Source organism: Scyliorhinus canicula, chromosome 15, assembly GCF_902713615.1.
Source record: "Scyliorhinus canicula chromosome 15, sScyCan1.1, whole genome shotgun sequence".
Lineage (NCBI taxonomy): Eukaryota > Metazoa > Chordata > Chondrichthyes > Carcharhiniformes > Scyliorhinidae > Scyliorhinus > Scyliorhinus canicula.
In genome coordinates this window covers 15,077,269-15,088,433 of record NC_052160.1, presented here as the reverse complement: position 1 = coordinate 15,088,433, position 11,165 = coordinate 15,077,269, and the positions used below count along the sequence as shown (strand labels likewise).

The 11,165-nt window shown below is 45.4% G+C and overlaps 1 protein-coding gene across 9 annotated transcripts in view; it reads right to left on the bottom strand.

Moving 5' to 3' along the window:
* Nucleotides 1–7,079: 7,079 nt before the first annotated feature.
* Nucleotides 7,080–11,165, bottom strand: part of LOC119978086 (neuronal-specific septin-3-like) — a 400,144-nt gene continuing 396,058 nt past the window's right edge. For all 9 annotated transcript variants that reach the window (XM_038819476.1, XM_038819477.1, XM_038819481.1 and 6 more), the window contains one exon: nucleotides 7,080–7,368. In XM_038819476.1, coding sequence (XP_038675404.1) covers nucleotides 7,224–7,368 — 145 coding nt within the window. In that variant the 3' untranslated portion in view covers nucleotides 7,080–7,223. The remainder of the gene's footprint in view (nucleotides 7,369–11,165) is intronic.

Below are 11,165 nucleotides of genomic sequence, written 5' to 3'. Positions count from 1 at the left end.
TTCACGCCGGAGGCAACCACACCGGGTCGCTGCCGGCGTGAACATCGCGCAAAAGGTAATTTTGGGGCCTGTAGGGGGCGGAGAGGGGATCGAGCACCACGGCCATGCTCGGGAGAGGACTGGCCCGCGATCGGTGCCCACCATTACAGCAGTGATTGACGCCAGCGTCAAGGCCCGGCAGCCGAGTTCCCCGCAACCACGCTCCTAGCCCCCAGGGGGGCGAGGAGAATAGGGGGCGAGGAGCAGCCTCCGACGCCATCGTGAAACACTCCGGGTTTCACTCTGGCGTCGGCCGTTGCGAAGAATCGAGCCCTTATTCTCCCGATGGGAGAATTTTGCCCCATATCTTTGATATTGCACACCTCTACAAATAGTTTCAATAAAGATCATGTATACTTCGCGCAATTGAATGAACGCCTCTTTAAGATAGACTGGAAGGAATTGTGTTTATTGTGTTTGTGGGTCATTTAGGCCGATATCAAGGACTTGTACAGGCCAGTCATAATGTTTAAAATCAATAATCCATTACTTTGCATTCAGTGAGAAACATGGAACGCAATTAAGCTGCCCGGATTTTGGGTTCCGGGCCTGACAGTGAGGCCCATGGCTGGGTTTGGGTGAGATCACAAACTGAAGTCCCAGCCTGCCCCCGGAGGTGGATGAAAAGGATCCCATGGCACCATATTTAAGAACAGGGGATATCATTTATTCCCAAATTCACAGCACTTAGACAGAATATCTGGCCACCATTTCACTGATGCTTGTGGGAGCTTGCTGTGTGAATATTGCCTGCTGCGTTCTCTTCATTACAGCAGTGATTACTTCACAAGCCCAGGTCGGTTAGTTCAAGTTGGCCGGACGGCTGGTTCATGACGTGGAGCGACACCAACATCGCTGGTTCAATTCCCCCTACTGGCTGAGGTTATTCATGAAGGCCCCGCCTTCTCAACCTTGCCCCTCGCCTGAGGTGTGGTGACCCTCAAAGTTAAGTCGCCACCGGTCAGCTCTCCTCCTCAAAGGGGAAAGCAGCCACTGGCACTGAGGCGACATATACTCCACAAGTTATCTCTATGACAGGAAAGCATCCTGCTGTTGTGAAAGGTGCAATATGAATGCACGATATTTCTATCCCAAAATATGCTGTAGCGTTAGTACATAACCTGACAGCTTTTGAACTGTGGACAATACATACTTTGTCAGAGTTGTTTCAGATTTCCAGTTAAATGTGGTTAAGAATATTGTTGTGGTTTACCGGTGATATTTAATGTTTGTGATGATTGCCACTTTAAGGCCAGCTTTAATGAGCAAGGTTGACCTGGCCTGGACAACCAACAGCACCTAGTGCAGGGAATCACTCCAAGGGAAGGCATTTTCCCGTAGAAAGAGTGTACTATGGACCAGCCCAAATCATACAGAAGCAACCTTGAAAGTTAAGTTTGTTTGTTCAACATAAGAGCCTCAGGGAGTACACCTATACTGTTATTTTTTTTCCCTCCTTAACGTTTCCCCTCTAGCAGTACATTGTACTCATGAAATGTTGCGAAGAGTGTGCAGCCCGTTTCCATACATTCGAATACCATCTTATTAAAATGAATCAATCATATTTTCAAATGCACTTCCTGATCTGAGTGACTGTGAAGTTTTCATGTAAATCATAGAAGTTACAGTGCTGAAGGGGGCCATTCGACCCATTGAGTCTGCACCGACCCTTGGAAAGAGCACCCGACTTACGGCCACACCTCCACCCTATCCCCGTAACCCTTTTGGAAACAAAGGGTCAATTTAGAAAGTGTCATGTGGGAGTACCTTTTAAGAAATGGGTGTTTATTAGAGAGCTGCAATGATGTCAGAGAGTGGGTGGAGCTGGGCTGTCTGTCTGCTTTACTTTTGTTTTAGGCTGTTTGTTACAGGGTGCGATTAGTTTCATTTTGAGAGCTGGACAGCTGCAGGCAAAACAAGGAGCTGTATAAAGATCTCTCTCTGCAAACTAAAGACTGTCTCCAAATTAATTGGGTAATTTCAAAGTGCTGACTGTTCTCAATAGTGAATTTAAACCTGATCTCTGTGTTTAAAAAGGGTCTTTTGTCGTCCGGATTTGTTTGGGAATTTATTAAGGGTTATCTATCGAGTACTGTATTCCTTGGGGATTTATTGGTGTTGATAGTTGTTAAGATGTTTACTGTGGGTTTATAAAGTGTTAACTGGTTTCATAAATAAACATTGTTCTACTTTAAAAGTACTGTAGATCTCTGTTGCACCACACCTGAAGAGTGGGCCGTGTGCTCTCCATAACCACAATATATTAAAAGTTGTGGGTCAGGTGAACTACATGATACACTTTGTGGTTCTCTAAACTCTGGCCCATAACACGTGGCCAATCCACCTAACCTGCACTTCTTTGGACTGTGGGTGGAAACCGGAGCACCCGGAGGAAACCCACGCAGACATGGGGAGAACGTGCAAACTCCACAGTCACCCGATGCTGGAATTGAACCCAGGATCCTGGAGCTATGAGGCAGCAGTGCTGATCATTCTGCCACCGTGCCATCCAATTGGCTAGTTGCTTTCTATTTAATTTTTAAAAATGCTTCTCTTACCAATGAGACTTGGGCAAATAAAAACGCGCTAATTATTTTACTGAAAGCATTAGCGTCCGAATTCAGCAGAATTTATTCACCATGTCTCGGCGTAATTTGCTTCTTTTTTTTAAAGAAGGATCCTGTTCCTTGTGCTCCCCTTCTCAATTGGGAGCCAATAGCTCATTGTGCTTTGCCACAGAATTGCTACTCGCCCTTTGAGGTGACCTAGTCCCCCCCCATTTCCTGCAAATGCATTTTTCACCAGAAATGCCATTGGAGGGCAAAAATGTTATTCAGAGAAAATGTTTGGTTGGAACCCGTTTCTGCTGATGGATACTCAGTTAACGGTGCTGCAAAATACCACCAGACGTTTGGCACAATGGGGAAAGGATCCGGTCCAGCTGCGATGCCCCGCAGAGACGAACGGCCTACTGCCTAGGCTTCTGCACCGAGAACGGTCACGCGGGCAAGAAGCGCGGGGCGGGGGAGGGGGGGGGGGGGGGGGGTCGGTGAAAGTGAAGAAACTCTTCTATTGGGGGAGAGCGTCATTGTCAGATTCTGAGATTGATGAAAGAATAAACACCAGCTAACTAGCAGACAGAATTTTATTTTGATCGTAAAATGAACATATAAAATCTATTTTTTTTTCTGATCCCCCCCCCCCCCATAAAATGTAAGAGAAAGCTTAAATTTTGATAAATATGGAGTGTAAGTGAAAGATTACTGTATGTGCAAACAGGGATTTAACCACAGATTGTTTTTTTTTGATAAACACAAGAAAGTTAAAACAAATCTTAATTTTAGGCAAGGTGGCGAAGCCTTCGTTTAGGGCAACAGGGAAGCTGCAGAGTTACAGCCAAAAGTCTGGATTTAACAAGACAACCTTTTCGTTCACTGCCCACTTCCTGCAGGTTGAAACCGGGTGCCCGTCCCCTTGGGCAGTGTCCGAAAAGGAAAAGCAGATTTATTATAAACATTACGTTAACATTAATTGCCAAGTAATACATCTGATAAACAATAAAGTACCCTGTTGGGTTTGTCCGAACCAACAGTTTTTGTTTTAAAAATACACATTTCAAATGACTCTTGTTGACACTCAGGGCACAAACCCCGCCGTAAAACTTAGAAAGCTTTAATTAAAACAAACACTAAAAAAGATACAAACAATTCTCCAATTGAGTCACTGACCACATTCTCATCATGGCCTTAAATTTAGGTCTGTCTTGTGGAAGGAAGAAATCCCCCACCTCCCACACTGTAACTTGGTGAATTAAAAACAACTTCCTAACAAACAATATTTCAATTGTCTAAAAGGCAGTAACATCTCCAAATTTTCTTCCAATTTGATTCCCATTTCATTTGATTGTGACCTGACAAGATAAAGCGGTGTGGGTTGTTCCCCCCCCCCCCCCCCCCCGCCGTATTTATTTAGGCCACTTTGTAAGGTGCGTTTGCCCACGTTTGAATTCACAAGTCTGGGGCTGCGTGGCCCAATGCAAACATGTGAGGGCAATGTTGCTTTGTTGTACCTTGCCCAACTTCAATAAGGTTCTCTGCAATGAAGTAAAACGTCCTGTAGATGTCAGTGTTGTCGGTCCGAGGAGCTAACTAAAAGCAGAGTTTACCAGCGGATCACAGCTGATGGGAGGGCTTGAGACGGTTCAGGGACACAGCTCGAGGTTTCCATCACTCAGTCAACCAGAAACAGCTCCAGGCTACACAATGCTCGCCATTCAGTGGATCTCTGGTTTATGCTCAACAAGGCTAACTTCAGCACAAGGCTAGATACTTTGCAAAGCTATCCCATCTCCCAATGTGTTGAGGGAATGCTACATAATGCTCATAACCTATCCAAATCCATTGCTTTCGATAATCCGAAAAATGTAGTCTCCCTTTGATTTTTTCGGGGGGGGGGGGGGGTGCTTAGCGAGTGAGGAGGTCAGTACATCAAATCAGTAGAATGGGATGGAGTCAGCTCAGGGTTAGGAAGTCCACCAAGAGAAAGGAGAGGCTGTTCAGGCAGAAAGGTTAAATCTCGACAGAATTTTGTCTCGACAACAGTACGGTAGTGGTTAGCACTGGTGCCTCACAGCACTAGGGTCCCAGGTTCGATTCCCGGCTTGGGTCACTTGTCTGTGCGGAGTCTGCACGTTCTCCCCGTATCTGTGCAGGTTTCCTCCGGGCGCTCCGGTTTCCTCTCACAAAGTCCCGAAAGACATACTGTTAGGTGAATTGGACATTCTGAATTCTCGCTCTGTGTACCCAAACAGGCGGCGGAATGTGGTGACTAGGGGCTTTTCACAGTAACTTCATTGCAGTGTCAATGGAAGCCTACTTGTGACACTAATAAAGATTATTATGTAGAACGTGTTTTTGTACAAATCAATTCCTGAGGAAGCTGAAGGTCTATCTTCAATGAATTCAACGTTTTTTCACCGTTTCACCTTCCCATATTTTCCTTCATCGCCCCCACCGACATTTCTTCTGGTTTACAAAGATGGTTCCCCACCAGAACAAAATAAAACACCAATTACTTTAAAAAGCGCACAAAAGGTGGGCAGGAATGCACAGAAATATAAAGCTTGTGTGGGACAGAGGGCATGATCCTTGACCTCATAGTTCATCTATTCAATGAATGTCACTTTGCAAAGCTCTCATTAAAGTTGGACTTCCTTTCTACCCGATCTGACAATTATGGGTCATTTTAGAATTAACCAGTTTCCCTTGTAAAATGTAACCAGCAATCCACCGAGATGATATGATCTGCCTGTGTTAAAAGACGTGGGGTTGCTTTTCAAGCGCATTGACAGATGTGGAGGGAATTTTCTTTAAAAAGCAATCACTCAACTGAACTTGGGGCAATATTTCCATTTTAACATTGACTGAATTGAGTTGACCTTGTCTACGAATTGACACAGCAGTGGAGATGAAACGCGAGTCCAGTTATTACTCCAACTGTGGCATTTTATAGAATGTTTTTCCCCCTGTGATGAACTCCTATCAGGAATGTAAAAACACCTGTTCAAATGCAGGTGTGGAAAAATAATTTGCTGAAAAAAATTACACTTTTCACATTTTGTGTGCTCAAAGCCCCTCAGACTGCAATCTTTGCTGTTCCGATTCACTACATCAGTTTGATGAAACCTCCCTAACGGATTGCTGCAATTGCTCCTGTCTGGAAATCTCCACCCATTTCTCGATTATGAATTTTATTGGGGAATCCCACTGTGTCCAACAGATGAATTGGAACGAACCTCCCCTAGAAGTGAGGGTGTGTGGCATTCGCTGCCCGAGTTGGTGGTGGAGGCAGGGACAATAAACCCTTTTAAAAAGTACCTGGACCTGCATCCTGGGTGCTGTACACTGCAGAGCTATGGACTGGGTGCAGGAAAATGGGATGGGAAAGGGCATCTGGGTGTCTTTGAGTCAACATGGAGATTGGCCGAATGGCCCCTTCTGCACTATGGTTCCAAATGTAAATAAAATCCATAAAGATCTGCAAAAGCTCGACATTATGACCAGGTGATTATGAGTGTTCACAAGACATTCCAAAACGTTGTCTTTCTTTGTTCTTTTATGGGATGTGGTTGCCACTGGTAACCCAGCATTTGTTGTCCGTCCCTGAATGCCCCCGAGATTGCCCTTATGAGCGAGTCCATGGAGGCCCAGGCCTCAGGTGGTTCCACTATGGCCAGGTAGCCTTTCAGTCCCTTTGACGAGTTATTCACACTGAAAATCACAAAAATGAGTCATTTGCCATTTAATAGGGCTATGGTGGCAGAAAGCCCAAATACCATGTAATCCATCGTGGGTATGGCTTAAACAAGGGTCTTTCCATAATGTGCTTGACACTGACGGGTCTGTCAGTGGGTTTGCGGACTATTTTGTGCTTCATTTTTAGGGGCAAGTCAGTCACCGTTTCATTGGGCAATCCGTCGGCAAACGGAGCAGGCCAGCTCGACGTCACAACAGGTTGTCCGTGACAATTACGCCTTGGGAAGACCCGTTTCACGAGAGGGATTGCGTGACAGAATAACAGGGGTTGGGGAAGAGAGAGAAGGGAACAGATGGTGGGGAGGGGGGGGGGGGGGGGGGGGAATGTAAAATGGGTCAAAGCTGGTAGGTTACAATGACTCACAAGGGCACGGGTCTTTCCTTTAGGTTAGCAGCCAGAGAACTTGAAGTGAGGGCTTCTTCTAGCTGTGCGAGCTCCAACACTGTGTGTGACACTGGCCTAACAATAGTGCACCCACCAAGAGCTACAGAAATTCATTGTGCAATACTGTAGCTCAACAAAGGAACATGGGAGCAAATATATAGACTGGTCCGCGTCTAGGTACACCAGCCTGATGTTTAAAGCTCAACCTCGCTATTGACAAGAGTGGAACGCAGAGATACCAAGATGATATGCAACCACATATCTGAATTACAATACTCTTTCTTCAACCCACCCCTCCCTCCCACCCCCTCCCCCACCCCATTAAAAGATCTACATAGAAATTCTCATTCCCCATAGCCTTCCTTTAATACAGAAAACACTTTTTTTTTTCTCTCTCTCTCCAGTTCTATCTGAAATACGAAAGCTGTACAATGCAGAGGAGATGGTGAATGCTAAAGTTTATTCTTGGTCGGCGAGGCAGGGTCTCAGAGATTGTTCTCCAGTTCGACTTTGGTGGCTACGTAGCTTTCCTTCTGCAAGCCCTTGACATTGCTTTCATTTAATCGTCGCACTCTGTACGTCTCGTAATGGATCTTGTGCGTGACGTCTTTCAGATCCTGGAGGTGAGACCTGATAAGGTGCAAGTTAAAAAAAAAAATACCAGTCAGCGACTAAGAAACAATAGGAAACTCCATAAGTTACTGCATTTTCCATTCTAAATCAACCTCGGTTTTGCAGCAAATCGAACCCCGAAGCACATTAATATTGCATTAATCTCCGCTTCAGTGAAGCCACTAAAACTGAAGAGACCCTGACCACTGTTGTACCACAGCTGGTGACAAACCTCCACCCCAGGCTTTGAGGGCATTTTGATCTGCGAGTTGTATTTCAATCCGCTTAAGCAGCTTTCACAGGCGTTGGCAAGAAATCTTTGTTATTGTGAACAAGCAAATGTGGAGTTGCCCATGTGGCGTGCACCTTAATTTGGTTTGACTTGGAGGAGATTGTAGTGTAGGGAGGCGCGAGGCCATGAATGCATTTTTTCTCTTAAATTGTGGAGTATTTCTTGACAGTTGCGTTATCGAGGAATGGGGAAAACTCTGGCAATTGAAAGTCCATCGAGAGCCCTATTTGTTGTGTATTCCAAGTGTTTCGAACGTTTCCTCACGAGCAACCTTGCTGCTAATCAGGGCACTTTCAGAAATCGATTGCATGATGCCAGTGGAGATGGTGCCAATGGCCGTTTGCGTGGGCAAAGGGGCAGTCTGTCATTGCAGCCTGCCGTGTTAACATCTTCTAAGTAAAGCTCTTCATTTTGTTCGAACGTCCAAGGCCTTGCAGACTCAATCTCGAGTCCACCCCGCTGTTCTCAGAATGCAACTTTCCCCCTGCGCCCCTGTGAAAAAATGCATTTTGTCTGACCATCGAAAGCCACGCATAGCTGATAAATACGGTGAATGTAGTGTGTCTGATCTAGTTAGGAAGTCACTTCACTCCAGCTCAGATAGCTATCAGAGTCCAGTGAATGTTTTATTGGTAATCGTGGGTGGATAACCTGGTCTGACAGCCACGGGCTAATTGCTTGGTCAGTTCATGAACAACCCCCATCTCACCCAACCCTGATTGCTTCGAATAGAAAAGCATCCTCTGCTCCCTTGTTCCGGTTTAATCATTTTTTTTTTTTAAATCACACAAGTGCAGAAATATCTGCGTTCTTAATGTTGCATCTTCAAAATGATTCTACTTTGTATCAAACTCAAACATTCTTGTGGAAATTCAGATAGCGTTAGAGTTGGTGAACTGTAAACGTTAATGCTCTTTACCTGTTCTCTGAACAATGCAATGGAGCAATGGGTTTCAAAAGGATTTAGGTGCTTTTTAGCAAAGGAAAACATGATTGGAAGTTCTCCTTCAGAAGTGGCAAAGCGACCAAACAGAATCCTCTTTGCTGCATTGTGGCTAAACCCCATTGGAGAATCCTTCCCGCTTAGGCCCAACATCCCAGGGGAGTGACTGGATTGACGCGCTACAGGTCTGAGTCTATACTGTGCTGAACTATGAATAAATCTGCAAGAGCCGATAGAGCAATCTGACCAAAATATTAACACAACCAAAGGAGACATTCCTAAAAAAACGAAACTCTGCTTCGTCTTGACTTTCACCCTCAGTATTTTAACTGAATATTTTGTATTCCTCTATTTATTTGCACTCGGTGCCATCATTAAGTCGCTAGATTGAGTTCTGGGAATTGCATATCAAACGGCTTATTTTGTACACACACACACAAATACACACATCACACATACAGAAATACACACATCACATACACAAATACACACATCACGCACAGACAAATACACACATCACACACACAAATACACACAGACAAATACACACACACAGACAAATACACACAAATACAGTAGTCCCCCGTTATACCGCGCTCCGCAATACCGCGGTTCGCGATATACGGCGGGGGGGCTTATGGACCCCAACTGTCAGTTGTGTCAATTTCAGCGGTCGGCTCACTTTGATCCGGAGAGGGAAGCTGCTCTCTCACTGAAACAATCAGCCGGCCGCTGAAATTGACACTGCCGGCTGCTCTCTCCCTCCAATCCAACTTTTAAGTTTTAATGTTTCTGATTGGAGGGAGAGAGCAGCCGGCAGTGTCAATTTCAGCGGCCGGCTGATTGTTTCAGTGAGAGAGCAGCTTCCCTCTCCAGATCAAAGTGAGCCGGCCGCTGAAATTGACACTGCCGGCTGATTGGAGGGAGAGAGCAGAGAACACAGGAGGAGGTCATATGGGCCTCTGCAAGACCAGCATGGTCTCACATCGCCCCTCTCCTCTGTAGCTGGGGTTCAGGCTGTGGCTGCTGGGGTACAGGCTGTGGCTGCTGGGCTTCAGGCTGTGGCTGCTGGGGTACTGTGGCTGCTGGGGTACAGGCTGTGGCTGCTGGGGTTCAGGCTGTGGCTGCTGGGGTACTGATTGGAGGGAGAGAGCAGCCGGCAGTGTCAATTTCAGCGGCCGGCTGATTGTTTCAGTGAGAGAGCAGCTTCCCTCTCCGGCCGCTGAAATTGACACTGTTTTAATTGGATCCACGATGGGGGTTTTAAATTTATTTAAAAAGCTATGCTAGCGCTTCCCATTGTGAGTCTACGGGGGTCTGACCTCTCCCCCCGCCCCCCGTAGACTCACAAGGGGAAGCGCTAGCATAGATTTTTAAATAAATTTAAAACCCCCATCGTGGATATCCGCGGCTCGGATGCAACGCGGGTGGCTGTCTTGGACCCCAACACCCGCGTTATAAAGGGGGACTACTGTACACACATCACACACAAATACACAGATCACGCACACACAAATACACAGATCACGCACACAGACAAATACACACATCACACACACACACACACAAATACACACAAATACACACATCGCACACACAAATACACACATCACACACACACACAAATACACAGATCACGCACACAGACAAATACACACATCACACACACACACACACAAATACACACAAATACACACATCGCACACACAAATACACACATCACACACACACACAAATACACACATCACACACACACACACAAATACACACATCACACACACACACACAAATACACACATCACACACACACACACAAATACACACATCACACACACACACACAAATACACACATCACACACACACACAAATACACACATCACACACACACACAAATACACACATCACACACACACAAATACACACATCACACACACACAAATACACACACATACACACATCACACACACAAATACACACACATACACACATCACACACACAAATACACACACAAATACACACATCACACACAAATACACACACCATACATCACACACACACACAAATACACACATCACACACACACAAATACACACCACACACACAAATACACACACACACAAATACACACACAAAAACACACATCACGCACATAGACAAATACACACATCACAAATACACACATCACAAATACGCACATCACAAATATACACATCACACAAATACACACATCACACACACACATCACACAAATACACACATCTCACACACACACAAATACACACATCACACATGTGGTAAACCACTGTTGTATATAATATGTGTATTGTGGTCAACGGCTACTGTATTACATGCACACTGTATAACATTACATTACTGTATTACATTACACACACAAATACACACATCACACATGTGGTAAACCACTGTTGTATATATGTGTATTGTGGTAAACGGCTACTGTATTACATGTAATGTGGTAAACCACTGCCCGCCTCCCCTCGGGCTCGGTATAAAGGTGGCTGGTCTCCGCCTCTGACCCAGTTCGGGATCAGAGGCCAGGAGGCTTTCTGTTTAGTTT